This window comes from Geotrypetes seraphini, chromosome 4 (assembly GCF_902459505.1).
Source record: "Geotrypetes seraphini chromosome 4, aGeoSer1.1, whole genome shotgun sequence".
NCBI classification, from domain to species: Eukaryota; Metazoa; Chordata; class Amphibia; order Gymnophiona; family Dermophiidae; genus Geotrypetes; species Geotrypetes seraphini.
The window spans coordinates 235,259,191-235,278,355 of record NC_047087.1 but is presented as its reverse complement, the minus strand read 5'-3'; the positions used below and the strand labels follow the sequence as shown (position 1 = coordinate 235,278,355).

Sequence of the window (19,165 nt, the reverse complement as noted above, 5' to 3'; positions counted from 1 at the left end):
GGCCCTATTCCATATATAGCACCTAAAAAATTAGCACCAACTAGAATGGTGCTTAGTGCGATTCTACAAGGTAGGTCTACTTTTTATAGAATTGCGCATTGCACCTGAGTGCAATGCATAACTTAGGTGCACCCATTTACGCCAGCTAAGACCAGGCCTAAATGCCTCTGCCTAGGTTCTGTACAGATTGGGCGTAATCGATAACAATGCGGATAACTTTTAGGAACACCACCGATCAGCCCCTGGCCATGCCCCCTTTTCAAATTCACACACTGCAACTGACGCATATTTTTTTAATAGAATTACACATTCAGAGTTACGCGCAACTTTTAATTAGTTCAAATTAGCAGCAATTACAAGATGTCAATTGCCAGTTAATCAATTCAGTTGTGCGCACATATCAACTACGCGTACCAATGTGCATGTTGTGACAGGGAAGCTCCTGTCACAGGTAAAAAGACTGTGGGTCCAATCAGAAATACAGCCCTTAAGAATGCCAGCTCTAAACTAAAGCTTGTTTCTCCTGGTAAAAGCCGCAGGGTAGCACAACCAAATAACATGGCGGAAAAGCAGGGGTGGAGTCAGCCCAGGATTCTGGAAGGGAGGGCACTGAAACCACAAGCCAGTCCCTATTACTCCTTTCCCCAGGTTAGAGAAATCCCGGTAGAAGGGGGTGGAGCTGGTCACCGAGCCCTGCAACCATGCAAACCTCAAATAGGCAGAAGGCAGAGTAATCAGGAAGAAGGAGGAGGCTCACCTGTTCCTGATTGTAGGAGCCCAGCAGCAAACCACTATAGCTGCTATCTCCCTTCTTCCCTGAGACAGCCAAGAAAGTTCCCAGGACGCCAGCCCATCAGGGGAGAGAGATTACCTCCAGGGAAGTACAATCACTTTCCTAACACATTTTTGGGTGAGGGGCTGGAAGGTGTCCTGAAGGGGGAAACGATTGGAGAGGACTAGCCAGCATTCAGAGAGGGGGATGGGAAGAACCAGCAGAAGTGCAGGACTTCATAGAGAGCCCTAATCCCCTGGAGCCAGCCTGGGAAATGCTCAGTGAGGAAGGCTCTGGAGAATACATGTTTGAGGAAGACATGGACATGGAGTCTGGAGCTGGAAAAGGCATGGCAGCAGTGCCTAATTAAGTAATGCCAAAATAATTCCTTAAACCTCAGTTCTCTTAAGTGCCCTTTGAATTAAAGTTCCGGATGTTATGGGCATATTCGGGTGGGCGAGAAGACCTTTAGCATAAGGGAGGCTTGCCCACACAACCTGGGTTCAGGTTGTGAACGTCCTTCAAAGGGAGGGACTAGGAGAGAAAGAGGAAAAATAACAAAAGCCAAAAACGTGTTTTTTTTTCTTCTACAAAGTATTGGGAAAAGCTTGCTGACACCTGTTGTGCTCAGCTGTGAATTAATAATCCAGCTCGGGTTGGGAAAAGTCTTAGACCTGAGAGGGGACGCTACGGAGGCAGTGAAGAAACTGCAGAAGCATTTTTCTGATCTTTTTGTTTTATGATTGCAATGCATTGAGGAAGATTGACAGTCCCAGGCAGAGGCACATCCAGCGTGCCCTGGACTTGGGTAATATACTGTGAACTCAATGACTGTGCCCTGTGACAATTGTGCATTCTGTGATGTTTTGTTTTGCACGTTAATAAACCCGAGGAAGTTTTGCGAAAAGTCCGGTCTCCGGGTTTTTCCTTTGACCAACCATATAAAAGGCGCTCCTAAAAATCTTACCTGTGATCCGAGCCCGGGTTTCCCACCTACTCGGGGACGGGCCCGGCCACAATGTACAACCTTAGGCACCTTATACAGAATTGGGGGGGTTTCTGTGCTAATCGGTTAGCACAGTTACATTGCCATGTGCTAACCAATTAATGCGTTATTAGTGACGGTAGAGGCTCATGCACATATGGCCACACAGAAATAGAAAAATTAGTGTGTGGCCATTAATTCAAAAAAATAGAAAACACAGAAAAACAACCATGTGGAAAAAATGGCCTTAGTGCATAAAAAAGACCCGCATAAGGATGTGTTAAGGTCACTTTTTACCGCTGTTTTGTAAAAGGGCACCAAAGGGATATATGGGGCAAAAACAATTCCAGATGGATTTATTCCTTCTCAGAGTCCAAGTAAGTTTATAAAGGATAGATTCATCGAAAGGGTGAACAAAAGGTATGTCTAGGTGGGTGAATTATTATCTGTGGTGCAAGTGATAATGGAACAGAGTCGAATAATTGTCAGTATAAGCTGGTTCCATCTAATTCTTACTCAGAATATCTTTCTTTGAATCCTTACAAATAAAGAATTTGAAAATATGCAGTACAGAAATTGAATATTCCCAGTTATAGTTGTGATATTCAGAAAATCTGATATTAGAAATTTATTCACAAGGTCAAAATTGGGGAGAGGGCTAGAATTGACCCCTTAAAAATAAAATATATGATAAAGTTGGGTACTTACCAGTATAACCTTTCCTGATTGATGTTTTAGGAGCTTGGGTTTATGAGCAACACGAGGAGCATTAACTCTTGGGGCTGTGGAGAAGATAACATGGAAATATATTAAGAAACTGTGCCATTATTTTTTCAGACCGTGTCTATCGAATGCTTTACCTTGGAAACAGATGTTAAACATCACATGCTTTTGCATAACTCAGACTGGATCTGATTTACTTTCCTGATGCATTGCAGTATTTTCACACTGAAGGCTTGAATACATCTGCTGCTATTTTTTTTTTTTTTTTTATTATTTCTTATTTAAGTGAAAATGCCCCCCAATAAGTACTTGCTTGCAATAAGGACTAGATTCAGCAAATGGTGCTGAAAAAAAAGCACAGAAGAAAATTGGTATGGAATGCTATTCTGAAAACAGATGTAATATTTTATTTGCACATACTGTTCTTGCTGTCTGCTAAACTGGCATTTGTCAATAACTCACTCAAGGCAATTTCTTAGATATTTTTTTTCAGACAAAATATTAACTCTAACTCTTCCAGATCTACAGTAACATACAGATCTGAGGAGTAGCCTGCTGGTTAGTACAGTGGACCCAAGTTCAAATCTCACTTTAATTCTTTTATTTATTTACTAGTCTTTAAGCCTGTTACATTAACGGGTGCTAGAATAGATGTGTGTGTCTGTCTTTCTTTCTTTCTGTCTCTCTCTTTCCTTGGCTGCCCACCACCACCTCTTGCCTGCTCCCCCTGTCCAGCAGTAGCCCTTCTCCCTCCGTTTTACCTCCCCCCTGCCAAGCAGCACCCCTTCTCTGCTCCCCCCTGTCCAGTAGTACCCCTTCTCCTTTCCCTGCTCCCCCTGTCCAGCATCTGCTAGCCCGGGCAGCCCCCAGCACACCCCTCCCCCCATAGCAGCCCCTTTTACCTCTCCCCCTCCACTTCTTACCAGAATGGGACACCTCACAGCCGTTGCTGAGACAATCCGCCACTGAATCCGCTGCACATGCCCCAAGACAGCACATGTGCCGCAAGCTGACCCATGCGCTGCAAATGGAAAGGGCCATGGAGGCACAAATCACGATGGCAGGAATCACGGCCTCCTAAGTGTGCATGCGCACTTAGGATTTTATTATAGAGGATTAACAGTGAGCCCTCTGGGAACAGAAAAATATATAAGCCCCCTGCAAGCCTGAAGGCTATTGAAGTGGTGCACATTTAGACACAGTTTGTATTTCTCTGTTCCTACAAGGTTCACAATTACAACATAAAAGAGTTAAAGTGGGATTTGAACCTGGGTCCCTTGGTTTACCATCCACTGCACTAACTAACCACCAGCCTGCTTCTCTGCTCTGCATGGGTAGCCATGAGGCCATTTCCTATGAATGGTGCCATACAAGCATCGATGACCCTTGTTTTCTCCAGTTCATAATTTGGACTTTCCAATTTGTAAAATGGCTTGTTCGCGCTGGATGTCTCCAGCACATGGACGCCCATCTCACATATTTTTGAATAGAAAATCTTGACGTATTTCCTGTTTGAAAATACACGTGAGACGGACATCTCTTTGGGACGTTCTGATGTGGATGTCTTTATTCTGACTTGGATATTCTTTTGAAAATGCCCCTCCAAGTGTACTTTCATGTATGACCATATTATATAGGAGGCCTTTTATACAACAGAGCTTAACCAAATGACCAGACAAGGAACTGGCTTAGGGTGCCGGTGACAAAGGGCACCAAAAACACTGCTTAGGGTGCCGGTGACAAAGGGCACCAAAAACACTGCTCCCTCTAAAGCCCTCTCTGATTCATTATCTCTCTTTTCTCTTCCCTTTCTCCCTCTCCACCCATGGTCTCGCATTCCCCCTCTCTAAGAGGTGAAGAGTTGCCTAGTGGTAGAGCTGCCACCTGAGGCTGTCGGATCAGTCCCAGCACTGCTCCCTGTGATCCTGGGTAAGCCACTTATCTCCTCTTTTACTAAGCCATAGTAGAGGTTTCTACCAAGGCCCGAAGCACTATATGAATCAACCCTGCTCTGACGCTCATAGGAATTCTATGAGCAACGGAGCAGTGTCGGAGCACCTAGCGCTCTGAGCCATAGTAGAAACCTCTACTGTGGCTTAGCAAAACGGGGGTGGGGTGGAATCCTCCATTGTTCCAGGTACAAAATAAGAACCTGTACACAGTAAAACCTTGGTTTGCGAGCATAATTCATTCCAGAAGCATGCTTGTAATCCAAAGCACTCATATATCAAAGCAAATTTTCCCATAGGAAATAATGGAAACTCAGACGATATGTTCCACAACCTCAAAACTTTAATACAAAATACTATACGTACTCGTATTTCAAGACCCCGCTCATTTAGAACAGTCACGACACTCCCGCAGTGTCAGAGAGAGAAGAGCCATCAGCTCAGTTGTAATGTATGTACTCATATTGCAATACTTTGCTTGTTTAGATCAGTCACTACACTCTTTCAGTGTCAGGGAGAGAATAACTATCGGCTCATTTCTGATTTTGTGATGTGTGTATACTATATGTACTTGTATTGCAAGACCTTGCTTGTATATCAAGTTAAAATTTAATCAAATGTTTTGCTTGTCTTGTAAAACACTTGCAAACCAAGTTACAATACTTGCAATCCAAGGTTATACTGTATATGTAAACTTCTTTGAATGTGTAACTACAAAAAGGCAGTACACAAGTCCCATCCCCTCTCCCTCTCTCAAAACGCCCATCTACATTCAAACTTGTCTTTACTCTTAGAGGTCAAAGGCAGTGACAGCAATTCACACACACTGCATCCTGCCTCCTCTGCTACAATTTCCTCTTTCCATTAGGACTGCACACAACAGAAGGAAGGCTGTGAGGCTGGCTGCATGCAGCAAGTGTGAATCATGTTGCAGCCATATTGTAGGAATAATGGCAAGTTTGAAGGTAGAATGTGGGGGATTGAGGTCCGAGATATAGGACATGACCTCAGATCATGGATGGGTGGGGACAGAGTGCAGGTAGAGACACTGGATTGCAGGAGAGGATGGGAAGTGGAGGGAAAGACACTGGATCACAGGTGAGTAGAGGATGTGCCAGTGCAAAAGTTAGTTCATGGTACCATTGCATTTTATGTGTGAAAATGAATGTATGCCTTCAAATAGTAGCAAATTAAAACTAAGCAAGATGGATTTTCCTTTTAAATTTAGATAGATAAGTCTTATAATATTACTGTTTATACTTGTACTCTACAATACCTTTCACTGGAATAGCAGGAGGAAGTTCAGTGGCCAGTTTCTTTTTCTTTTTAGGCTGCAAAGGTGATAAGCTGGTCACACTGGTAACTGTTTCCCCTGAGCTATTAAAGCATGAAAAATGATTACATATACCAAAATAAATTGCATTGTGCTAAAATAAATCCAAATATATTTTCTTCGTTGTATCTACTAACCCCTATTCACTAAATATGGACACTCTACGAACTTATGGAATATTTCTACTTCTGTGTAAACAACTTGGCACTTCCTGGCCTTGCAACACACAAACTGACGTTAACATTATTAATGTTATCAGATGTACACTGCTATACTCTCTAATTCGTTGTACGAGATATACACTGCTATACTCTTTAATTCGCTGTACGTAAAGTTTCTCTTGATTGTATTTACAGTTTCTTTTATTGTAAATCGCCTAGAAGTCGCAAGATTGTTGGCGGTATATAAGAATAAAGTTATTATTATTATTATTATTATTACTGTATACGTTCAATAATTAAGAGTTTGAAAGACACTGCCATTATTTGCAATCTAAAATTTACAAAACTTATTAGAAGCTGAAGGTTTCTCGTTTTATGATGGGCATGTGGAAAGCATTAGAAAAGATCCACATTTTCTTTCCAAGAAATCTAAAAATCTTGTCTCACTCCTTTCAAAGTGTAAACTTGATCTCTGCCTATGATCTGGATTCTGTAAACATGCCAGGTCTTTTGCTTTCCGTTCCAGTAAAGACACAGGCCCTCTTTTACTAAGGTACGCTAACCAATTAGCGTGCGCTAATCGATTTAGCGCACGCTAAATGCTTACACGTGCATGTTAGTCTATGGACGCATTAGCGTTTAGTGTGCACGCTAATTGGTTAGTGCACCTTAGTAAAAGAGAGGGACAGTTACTAGATAAAACAGTCTTAAGTTTTGCTAATGTGAAACTCCTTTCTGCACAGCACAGAAAAGAGATGTGTAAGTCAGTATGTTCCCACAAAGAATAGTGAAGCAGCCACAAGAAGAAGAAGGAAGTCAAATTCATTAACAATCTGCCAGGGCTGTGTTTCAGTCTAATGTTTGCATCAGGGGTTATTAATGTCACCATTGCACTCTTTCTTTGCTCACTTAAGTCAGTATTGTTGAACATTTCCCAGGTATTTAAAAAAGGATCTCTATAATAGGGTTACCAGACATCCGGATTTACCCTGCATTACCACGCTGTGCGCCCCGTACCCTTCCCCGCTGCTTGAGCGCCCATCCAACTCTTTCCCGCCACTTGAGCAACCCCCACCTCCCAAATAACCCTTGAAAATGTTTGCCAGCAAGACCAGCATCTTCCACTTGATGCTTGTGCCGTCCTCAACTCCCTTCTGACATCATGTCCTGGTCTTGCAACCAGGAAGTGATGTCAGGAGGGAGCTGAAGCCAGTGTGAGAAGCAAGCTAAAGATGCTGCTCACACTGGCGAACATTTCAAGAGGTCGCCAAGTGGTACAAATTGTTATCTGAATATTTGAAGAAAAAACGAGCCTAAAAGACATTTCGAGCATTGAGACAAAGCAACATATTTCTGCTACTCAATGGCCATGGATTTGGACTTGGAGAATGAGATGTACAGCATCAGTATCTATGAGACAAACTTGTTTTTTTCTGTTGTATAGAATTTTTTGGACCCCAGTTTGTTTGCAAAAGTTAGACAGTTCAAAATCTAATAGATGCTGGCACTGTCATCTTGATCACCTGGATCACCTGTTGTTCTATTGTCCCTTGATACTCAATTTTTAGAAGTCTATATGGGGTAGAATTAATAAGATATTAGAATTTTCTATCCCAATGACTTATGACAGTGTTATTTGGGAGTTTATTACAATGTAAGAGTCTAATTACTGTAAGCCAGAACAGATTACTTCTTATTATGACGGGGGTTGCTATGCAGTTGATTACAAAAAATTGGAATAACTGGGATAGACTGAATTATAACTTTTGGTGGGAAACCCTGTGCCAAATTTATAGATATGAGCGAATGAATTTGGATCAACTGGGTCATTATACCAAGTTTACAGAAATTTGGGGACCATTCATGAAATCTGTAAAAACTGATCACTAGTATAAACCTTGGGTTTCTAAAAAAAAGGAGTTCACACACATCCAGGGAGGGTGGGAGGGAGGGAAGGGAGGGTGAAATGTACTTGTATTATTATTTGTTAGATATAAGTGCAGTTTTGTTGTACCAGTTGTTTATATGTATTATATTGCACTCTGTATATATATATATATATATATATATATAAAGAAAATGCTGCTCACACTGGTAAACATTTCAAGAGGTGCACGGGGGGGGGGGGGGGTGGTATAGAAAGAAAAGGCGCTGCCACCAGTGCCTCTCATGAAGACGGCACTCTCGCTATGCCTCCTTCTACATTTTTTCAAGAAATGGTTAAGTCAGGTCAATCTGAGATTAATATGTTCCCTTTAAAGTTGCACATGTGGTATAAACAGTACAGGCAAAGGAAAAAATGTATCTTGTAGTCTTAGAATCTGGATATCTTTGAACAAGGCAAGTGAAACCATAAGGCATTCTTGGCAGAGAAACCATTTTTCTTTGAATGCATCCCTTGGATACTAGTTAATAGCTTAAAAAATTGCCTTGCATTTTATTTTCCTGCCCTGGCATGGTACATATTTAAATATGCCTGCTCAAGTAAGTAAACAAAGGAAGCAATTTTGAGTAGCTTGCTTAATTGCAAAGCACTTTTGGTACACCTACGTTTACCATATGGGTAGCTTCTCTTTGAAAATTAGCTAGGATAAAGTGAGCAAGCAAAAATGTCCAAGCTATTGAGAAACTGAAGTAGAGGAGATAATATTTTCCCATAGTGAAAAAGGAGCTCGGCTACAGGAGTATTATACATGTGTCATTCTTTGTTAAGGAGTCTGCAGCATATGTGAACATAAGAACATGAATCAATTGAAGTAAGGAAAAATTCAAATTTGTTCAATAAAATAGAGAACAAACTTCTATCAAGTGAATTTAATTACCAGACCTTAAATACTCAAGTCACTACTTGTTAAATTTTTCATGCCCTTACTGGGGTGGTGTATTCATCATCGGTCTTGATTTCATCAGGGGCTATGCCTCCTTATAAAAATGCACCAGTTTACTGATGAAAAAACTTTTCTTAACATCAGAACGAGCACACAGGTTGCTCGTACTGATGTTTAAGAAAAGTTTTTTCATCAGTAAACTGGTGCATTTTTATAAGGAGGCATAGCCCCTGATGAAACCAAGTGTGAAACGGTTGGGCAGCCGTCAGGCATGAAAGATAAGTGCTGACATAAAGATTGGCCTTTACTACCGACCACCGGGACAGAGGGAGGAGACAGACTCGGAAATGATAGAGGAAATTAAACAAGAATGTAAGATAGGTAATGTCATAATCTTGGGGGATTTCAATTTCCCGGGGATAGACTGGGACCTGGGAACCTCCAACTGGGGCAAGGAGGCAAAGTTCCTGGAAATGCTAGGGGACTGCTTCCTGGAACAGATGGTAGGAGAGCCGACGAGAGGAAACGTCACCTTGGACTTGGTCCTAAATGGCATTATGGGTCCAGCAAAGGAAGTAGAAGTCACGGTCCCGCTGGGGACGAGCGATCACAACATGATCAACTTCAAACTTGATGTCGGGAAAGGAAGGGAAAGGTACCAAAACCTCAACCACGACTTTAAACTTTAAAAAGGGAAGATATGACAGCATGAGAGCCATGGTGAAAAAAAGGATCAAGAAAAAGATGGGCAAAGTCATAACAGTGGAACAGGCATGGTCCCTACTGAAAAATATTATCACGGAAGCAAAAAGCCTCTACATTCTGCAGATGTCCAAAGTAAAGAAAACCAAAGGCAAAAGAGAGCCGGCGTGGCTTACCAAAGAGGTGAAGGAAGCCATAAATGAAAAGAAGGACTCCTTTAAGACGTAGAAACGCACAAAAACATCCGAAGCTTGGAACAAACATAGAGATGATCAGAAAAAATATCACAAGGCGGTGAGGGTTGCCAAAAAGGTCTACGAGGAGAAAATAGCATGAGAGGCCAAAAATTTCAAGCCCTTTTTTAGATACTTAAAAGGGAAAAAACCCGTACGGGAGGCGGTAGGACCACTGGATGACCTGGGAGGAAAAGGGTGCGTCAAGGATGACAAACAAATTGCAGACAGACTGAATTCCTTCTTTGCGTCTGTCTTTACAAAGGAAGACACTGCAACAATACTTGACACAGTAAAAGTGTTCAAGGGAGTCGTACAGGACAGCCTCACCATAGTAGAAGTGGACTTGGACCAGATTTACCATCAGATCGACAAACTTAAAAGTGATAAATATCCTGGACCGGATGGAATTCATCCGAGAGTCCTAAAAGAGCTGAAATTTGAGATCGGAGAACTATTGCAAAAACTTGCCAACCTGTCAATCAAAATAGGACAGATACCGGACGACTGGCAGATAGCGAACGTCACGTCGATATTTAAAAAAGGATCGAGAGGAGTGCCAGGCAACTACAGACCTGTGAGTCTCACATCTGTCCCTGGAAAGATGGTTGAGGCGCTGATCAAAGATAGCATAGTCCGGCACCTAGACACACATGACCTGATGAGAGCCAGTCAACATGGGTTCAGGAAAGGGAAATCATGTTTGACGAACCTACTTCAATTTTTTGAGACAGTGAACAGACAAATTGATAGTGGAGAACTGGTGGATATTGTATACTTGGACTTTCAGAAAGCATTCAACAAGGTTCCACATGTAAGATTTCTCAGGAAATTACAAGGCCATGGAATAGAGGGAGATATACTAAGATGGATAGGCAAATGGCTAGAGAACAAAAATCAGAGAGTGGGCATAAATGGGAAGTTCTCAGAATGGGAAAAAGTGACTAGCGGTGTACCCCAGGGCTCGGTACTTGGACCCATCTTATTTAATATTTTCATAAATGACCTGGAAGAAGGAACATCCAGTGAAATCATCAAGTTTGCAGATGACACAAAGCTATGCCGGGCAATCAGATCACAGAAGGACAGCGAGGAACTCCAGAACGACTTGAATCAATTGGAGAAGTGGGCAGATAAATGGCAGATGAATTTTAATGTGGAAAAATGCAAAGTGATGCATTTAGGCAGAAAAAATAAACATCACAAGTATAGTATGTCAGGTGTAACTCTGGGAAAGACCGAACAGGAAAAGGACCTGGGTGTACTGATAGATAGGACCTTGAAATCGGTAGCGGCGAAGAAAGCAAATAGAATGCTAGGTATGATAAAGAAGGGAATTACGAGTAGATCAGAGAAAGTTATAATATCACTCTACAGAGCCATGGTCAGACCGCACCTGGAATACTGCGTCCAGCATTGGTCTCCATACCTAAAGAAAGATATAAAACTGCTAGAGAGGGTGCAGAGACAAGCAACGAAGCTAGTGAAAGATATGGAGAACCTGGACTACGAAGAACGACTTAGGAGACTGGGGTTGTTCTCCCTTGAGAAGAAGAGACTGCGAGGGGATCTGATTGAGACTTTCAAAATATTGAAAGGATTCGACAAAATGGAGCAGGGAAAGCAGTTATTTACAATGTCCAATGTGACACGGACAAGAGGACATAGACTGAAGCTGAGGGGGGACATGTCCAGGACTAATATCAGGAAGTTCTGTTTCACGCAGCGAGTGGTGGACACCTGGAATGCTCTCCCAGAGGAAGTAATTGCAGAATCCACCGTTCTAGGATTTAAGGGTAAACTAGATGCACATCTCCTTAAGAGTGGCATAGAGTGATACGGGTAAGGGTAAATTAGATGGGGATTAAAACTATGCCAGGGTACACCTGGCAGGGCCTCCACGTGTGCAGATCACCGGACTTGATGGACCCAGGGTCTGATCCAGAGATGACAATTCTTATGTTCCTTTTATTGCACCATAAGCACTTTATATTTAAATTTATATAGAGCCTGTTAAAAATGAATTAAAAATAAATTAATTATGCACACGTCACTTTACCAAGACCAATGATGAATATACCACCCCAGTAAGGGTATGAAAAATTTAACAAGTAGTGCCTTGGGTGTTTGAGGTCTGGTAATTCAAATTCACTTGATAGAAGTTTGTTCTCTATTTTTTGCAACATAGGAACATGAACATTAAGGGCCTGTTTTACAAAGCCACGCTAGCGGCTGCCGTGTGGCAACAGCCCCGAAGCCCTTTAAATCTCTTTGGGCTTCGGGGCCGTTACCGAGCAGCAGCTGCTAGCGCGGCTTTGTAAAACAGGTCCTAAAACTGAGTCCACTATGCTGTATGTGGGATAAAAGTGCTCACATTGTTTCCTTTATATAAGAACACATTTTGTGTGCTTTTGACTTTTTATTTCTAATAATACATGGAAAAGACAGAAAGCATCACATTACCTGTTCTGAGGGCTTTTCACCAAGTAATGTTTTACTGTTGAATGAAAATAAGACATTTCACGTTTACAATCCATTGACAGAGCAGTTAAAACTCATTTAAGGGGCAGTATTACTGTATTTTTCTCTCCATAAGACGCACCCTAGATTTAGAGGAGGAAAACAAGAAAATAAACCCCAGTCATGCTGCAGAATGACAACTTTTGGGGCAGGCCGATGGCAGCAGGCTCATTCATTGCCGCTGCCCAAAGATTAAAATAAGAGCGGCCGGGGAGGAGGATGGTGGGGGAGCCTGGAGCCAGAGATAGAGGTCTAAGGCGGAACTTCCCCTCCCCCCTAAACAAAAAGCATTCTGCTGCCTATATTCCCACTGTTTTGTTGGGCAAGTCTGTTGTGATATTCAGCAGCACTGTCCAGACAAGTGCCACTGAATATTATTACTTAGGCAATGTAAAGTGAATACAGTGGGCATGACTACAACTACAAACTACAACACCTTCAAGAGAGATACTAAAACCATACTCTTCAAAAAACACATAAAACCTATCCAGCACGACTAATCCCAACCCAACATCCAACACTCTCTATACCCTTAGTACTCTCTAATATTCTTCTATTTACCTAATGTTATCTAAAACCACATAATTCACCCCATTCTTATCTCCTAAAGACTTCTACTTCCAGTTGGTAACTCTTTACTCAACGTTGTTTTTTTTTTTTTTTATTACCTTAAAAATTTTATATCATCGCTTATTCTGTTCTTTCAAATTTTGAATGCAATTCTTGTTTTTAGTTTGAATGTAATCTGCCTTGAACCGCAAGGTAATGGCGGAATAGAAATCACTAATGTAATGTAATGTAATGAGAGGCTCTTGCCTGCTTAAATCACTTTGAATATCATCTAGCTAGTTTTATTTGCTAGTTATCACAAGGATAAGACCCAAGGTCAAAACAATATAAAGAAAAAACTTTGTGCTCTAAAATTTGGCAAATTGAAAATGCACATTAAAATCTCAAAGAAGCATTAATAAATTAGGATAGAAAACAATAAAAGTGAAGCAAGTTACATAGAACATAAGAATAGTCTTACTAGGTTCAGACCAATGGTCTGTATAGCCCAGTAGCCCTTCTTCATGGTGGCCAACCTAAATCACTAGTACCTGGCAAAAACCCAAATAGTAGCAATATTCCATGCTACATATCTGAGGACAGATCTCTACAGTTTGTGTCCTGCAAATGGCAAAAGACTGGGAAAAAATTTGCCAGATCCAGTGTTGGAGAACTAAGGCTGATGCTGGACATACATCTGTGGTTTGTGTCTTACAAATGACGCAAGAGAGGTGAAGCTTTGGCAACTCATGCTGTAGATCACTTTGCCACATGCTGTGAATGAGGGTGCTGTGTAGTTCAGGAGAAAGGGGAAGACATCTTAGCTGGTAAGTTGAATACTGTCAGCAATACTTGAGGATGATATGTTATTATAATCAAGACTCCATCATGCTTTGCTGCCTCTATGGTTGGCTTGGTGCAGACTTGACAATCAGTGTTTAAGCATGAATGACTGGGGCTTGCATAGAGTGGCAAGCAAAGCTCTAGCCACCTTGTTTGGTAGACTGGCAGGACTGTGCCTGAATATCAGCACTTAACCCACCAAGTGCCATCTCTACCCCTGAAATGCCCCCATAATAGCCATTTTCAGTTCTACGTTAACCAGTTATCTTCAGTGGCACTAACCAGTTAAGTGCTGCTGAAAATTAAGCGACCAGGGTTAGCACATAAATGTGACTATATAAATGCAGTAGCCCCTGGCTTCTTAAGTGATGAATATGTAACTGGATATTCAAATCTGAAGCCTGCACAGGTCTCAGCTTTGAATATTTGGGAATAATGCCATCGGTGGTGAGCAAAACACTCATCTCAAGCAGCTGAATATTGATCCCTACATTTTTTTAACTTTATAGCTCACTATTTGCCCTCGACACCCCAACTCGGTCACCTATTCTTCAAGCTGAGCCTTAACCTCTAGCTTTTTTTCATATGAGAGCCATTCCATGCCCTTGATCATTTTGGTTGTTCTTCTCTGTATCTTTTCTAATTCTAATGTATCTTTTTTTTTTTTTTTTTTGAGGTGAGCAATAGTGGACACAGACTGGAAGATGTAACCCATGGGGGGCTAACATAACTGTGGCTAGGGAAAGAGAAGTCATCCAAGAAAACTGGTTATTATAGGAATAGCATGACTTTGAAAATAAGGGAGGGGAGGGATTTGATCTACTACCTTTCGGTTGTACAATCAAAGCAGTTTATATCTATAATAATAAAACGTTAAGCGCGCATGCGCACTCTTAACACCGTGTTGCCTGATCTGTAGTTCCGTGGCCGGCAGAGTGCGCATGTGCGCTTACCACGCATCTCTCTGTCTCGCAGCGGGCTTGCCGGCTCCAGCCAAACAAAGTTCATTTTTTTGTTCAAAGCCCCCGCCGCGGCTCCTCTATTGAACCTCACCAGAGTCAGAGAAGACTTCCGACTGGCGGGGATCAAAAGAGGAGACGCTGCGTCGGCTTTGAACTAAAAAATTAACTTTGTCTGGCCGGAGCCGGCAAGCCCGCTGTGAGACAGAGAGATGGCATCTGAATATTAACAGCGACTTGGCAACGGGAGAGGGAGAAGAAACCTAAAGTAAGCCATGCTAGGGGTGGCTGCACATTTTTGTTTTTTGGCAGAACGGATGATTTTCAACAGACAAAGCCACGGTGGAGGCTCCTCTCTCGAGCCGCACCTGCGTCGGAGAAGGCTTCCGATGCAGGCGGGGATCTAGAGAGGAAACGCGAAGGCGGCTTTTAAAACAAAAATAAACTTCTCAAAGTAACTAAGGGAGCCGTTAGCCTAAGGGTAGTCTAAAAACAAAGTTGACAAAATTCAGTCGTAGGAGTCAAGCTTACGTCTCAGCAGCTCCCTTACTGCCCCCCCTTCCCTTCCCGCGGTCCCGACTACAAACCTGCCGATTCCAGCAGCGTGTGCAGCACTCTACACACGCTGCTTCGGGGCCTTCTACTGCCCTGATTTGCTTTGCCGCGTCTCTGATGATGTAATCAGGGACGTGTCAGAGTAAATCAGGGCAGTAGAAGGCCCCGAAACAGTGTGTGTAGAGTGCTGCACACGCTGCTGGAATCGGCAGGTTTGTTGGGACCGCGGGAAGGGAAGGGGGGGCAGTAAGGGAGCCGGCCAGACCGCGGGAAGAGAAAGGGGAGGTAAGGGAAACGCTGCTGCTGCACAGGGAAGTGGTGTGGGGGTAGGGAAATGGAGGGGGAGGGAATACTGCTGTGGCTGCTGCACAGGGAAGTGGGGGAAAGAAATGCTGCTGCATAGGAGGCAGGGAGAGAGACAGATAGATAGATAGAAAGAAAGACAGACAGCGGGAGGAAGGGAGACAGAAAGAAAAGAAGAAAGACACAGGGGCAGGGAGAGACACAGAAAGACAGACAGACAAAGGGGTCCAAGGAGAGAGACAGACAGAAAGAAAGAGAGCGGGGGGGCTTGGGGGGGGAAGAGAGAGACAGAAATAAAGACAGACAGACATATATTCTAGCACCCATTAATGTAACGGGCTAAAATACTAGTATTATATAAAGATACTTTTGTCCCTAGTGACCTCGCAATCTAAGAAAGTGAGTCTGGATTGAACAGAGAATTGTGCAGAAAATTTGGAGAGGATGTGTGTATTTAAAATGCCACTCAAAGAATTATAAATATAATTGGAGTGTCTTTACTAAAGGCAGGGCTGGCATTATGGGTAGCAAACATGGAACTTGCCATAGGCCCCTAAAGCCCTCAGATATTTAATCCCTCAGGTAAGTGAATCACTAATCTCTATAGAAATGAGAAATAGGTGAGGGGATGGAGAGAGATGCTGGACCTTGGGAAGGGGGAGTGAAGGAGAAAAGATGCCAGACCATGGGAGAGGAAAGAGATACCAGGCTGTGTAAAGGAGAGAAGGAAAATGCCAGATCATAGGTAATTTTAATATGGCAGATGTTGGTTGGGGTAACCCTGTTGTGGGATATCCTAGAAATAGGGAGATCCTGGATTCTCTACAAGGAAAACTGTTCCAGCAGATGGTAATGAAACGTATGTGGGATAGAGCCATACTGGGCTTAGTGCTTACAAACAGGGAAAGTGTTTCTGATGGTATAGTGGGTAATCATTTGTCATTCAGTGATCACCACATTGTGTGGTTTAATATTAAGACAGGTATAGAGAGAACTCATTTGAAAATGAAGGTTCTAGATTTACAATAACTAACTTTGTTCAGTTGGGGGATTATGTCAATGAATTGTCTGGATGAAGTAGAAAAGCAGTGGGTAAAAATGAAAGGAGCTATTGTAAGGGCAACAAACCATTTTGTTAGGAAACAAAGTAAAAGTAAGAGGAAAGGAAGGCCGCTTTGGTTCTCAAAAGTAGTAGCTGAGAAGATAAGGAATAAGAGGATAGCTTTCATAAGCTACAAAAGATCGCAGAAACATGAAAACAGGCAAAAATATCTGGAAAAGTTAAGGGAGGCTAGTTAAGTAGTCAGGAAAGCAATGATGCAAATGGAATTAAAAATAGTCGGCACGGTAAAATGGAGGGAGAAGACATGCTTTAGATATATTAGCGATAGGAGGAAGTGCAAAAGTAGCATTGTGAGACTCAAAGGTGAAGGGGAGGGATATGTAGAAGTTCATAAAGATAATGCTGAATTGCTTAACAAATATTTCTGTTCTGTGTTCACAGCTGAAACGCTGGGAGCGGGACCGCAGGAAACAAAAGCAATTAGGGCTGGAGACCCTTATCGATTTTCTGAAGATTGTGTTTGTGAGGAGCTGGCTAAAGGTGGACAAAGTGATGGAGCCGGATGGTGTACATCCGAGGGTATTAAAGGAAATTAGGGAAGTTCTGGTGGCTCTGCTGGCTGACCTTTTCAATGGTCTGGAGTCTGTATATTCTGTGTTTATTTCCTTGTGTCATTTATGGGGTTTTTCATTTTATTCTTTTTTTCTCTCTTTCAGGACAATGTCATAAATAGTGTGCAGTCTACAATTGCAAAAGATTTGGATGAATGTGTTTTCTTAAGATTTTTCCCCCCTTTTACTAAGCCTTGGTAGAGGTTTCCATCACAGCCTGGAGCACTAAATGCTCCAACGCTCATAGAATTCCTGAGGGTTGAAGAAGCGTTTGTTATGAGGGCCTTTATTTTGTATTTTATTTTTATTCTGATATTATCCTTCTTAGAACCTGATTGCTCTTTTTTTTTTTTTTTTTTGTAAATTTGACAATTACAGAAAAAAAAAAAAATTGCACACATTCTTGGAACAATGCATCTTTTTTGCTCAAATCATGTGCCCTTTTGCTCAAACAGGACCCTCCATTAGAGCAAAAGAGTACATCCCTGGGCACTCTTGCAAAACAGTGACATAGTAATATAGTAGATGTCGGCAGATAAAGACCCGAATGGTCCATCCAGTCTGCCCAACCTGATTCAATTTAATTTTTTCTTCTTGGCTATTTCTGGGCTAGAATCCAAAGCTCTACCCGGTACTGTGCTTGGGTTTCAACTGCCGAAATCTCCATCAAAACCTACTCCATCCCATCTAAACCCTCCCAGCCATTGAAGCCCTCTCCAGCCCATCCTCCCCCAAATGGCCATATACAGACACAGACCATGCAAGTCTGCCCAGTACTGGCCTTAGTTCAATATTTAATATTATTTTCTGATTCTAGATCCTCTGTGTTCATCTCACGCTTCTTTGAATTCAGTCACCGTTTTCCTCTCCACCACCTCTCTCGGGAGCGCATTCCAGGCATCCACCACCCTCTCCGTAAAGTAGAATTTCCTAACATTGCTTTTGAATCTACCACCCCTCAACCTCAAATTATGTCCTCTGGTTTTACCAATTTCCTTTCTCTGGAAAAGATTTTGTTCTACGTTATTACCCTTCAAGTATTTGAACGTCTGAATCATATCTCCCCTGTCCCTCCTTTCCTCTAGGGTATACATATTCAGGGCTTCCAGTCTCTCCTCATACATCTTCCAGCGCAAGCCTCCTATCATTTTTGTCACCCTCCTCTGGACCGCTTCAAGTCTTCTTTCATCCTTCGCCAGATACGGTCTCCAAAACTGAACACAATACTTCAAGTGGGGCCTTACCAATGACCTGTACAGGGGCATCAACACCTTCTTCCTTCTACTGGATATGCCTCTCTTTATACAGCCCAGCATCCTTCTGGCAGCAGCCATTGCCTTGTCACGCTGTTTAGATCTTCGGACACTATCACCCCAAGGTCACTCTCCCCGTCCGTGCATATCAGCTTCTCACCTCCCAGCATATACGGTTCCTTCCGATTATTAATCCCCAAATGCATTACTCTGCATTTCTTTGCATTGAATTTTAGTTGCCAGGCATTAGACCATTCCTCTAACTTTTGCAGATCCTTTTTCATATTTTCCACTCTCTCTTTGGTGTCTACTCTGTTACAAATCTTGGTATCATCTGCAAAAAGACACACTTTTCCTTCTAACCCTTCAGCAATGTCACTCACAAACATATTGAACAGGATCGGCCCCAGCACCGAACCCTGAAGGACTCCACTATTCACCTTTCCTTCCTCCGAGCGACTTCCATTAACCACCACCCTCTGGTATCTGTCCAACAGCCAGTTTCTAACCCAGTTCACCACTTTGGGTCCTAACTTCAGCCCTTCAAGTTTGCTCAACAGCCTCCTATGAGGAACCGTATCAAAGGCTTTGCTGAAATCTAAATAAATTACATCTAGCATATGTCCTCGATCCAGCTCGCTAGTCACCCAATCAAAAAATTCAATCAGGTTCGTTTGGCACGATTTACCTTTTGAAAAGCCATGTTGCCTTGGATCCTGTAACCCATTAGATTTAAGGAAGTACACTATCCTTTCTTTCAGCAACACTTCCATTATTTTTCCAACAACCGAAGTGAGGCTCACCGGCCTATAGTTTCCTGCTT

General features: G+C 42.4%; 1 protein-coding gene across 3 annotated transcripts in view; it reads right to left on the bottom strand.

Moving 5' to 3' along the window:
• The window catches only part of VSTM4 (V-set and transmembrane domain containing 4), a 75,829-nt gene that overhangs the window by 25,031 nt on the left and 31,633 nt on the right, over window positions 1-19,165 (bottom strand). For 2 of the 3 annotated variants that reach the window (XM_033940340.1, XM_033940341.1), the window contains exons 5-7: window positions 12,150-12,183; window positions 5,706-5,806; window positions 2,466-2,539 (exon numbers count right to left, since the gene is read on the bottom strand). In XM_033940340.1, the coding sequence (XP_033796231.1) occupies window positions 2,466-2,539; window positions 5,706-5,806; window positions 12,150-12,183 (209 nt within the window). The remainder of the gene's footprint in view (window positions 1-2,465; window positions 2,540-5,705; window positions 5,807-12,149; window positions 12,184-19,165) is intronic. The other variant, XM_033940342.1, reaches the window with a different exon arrangement.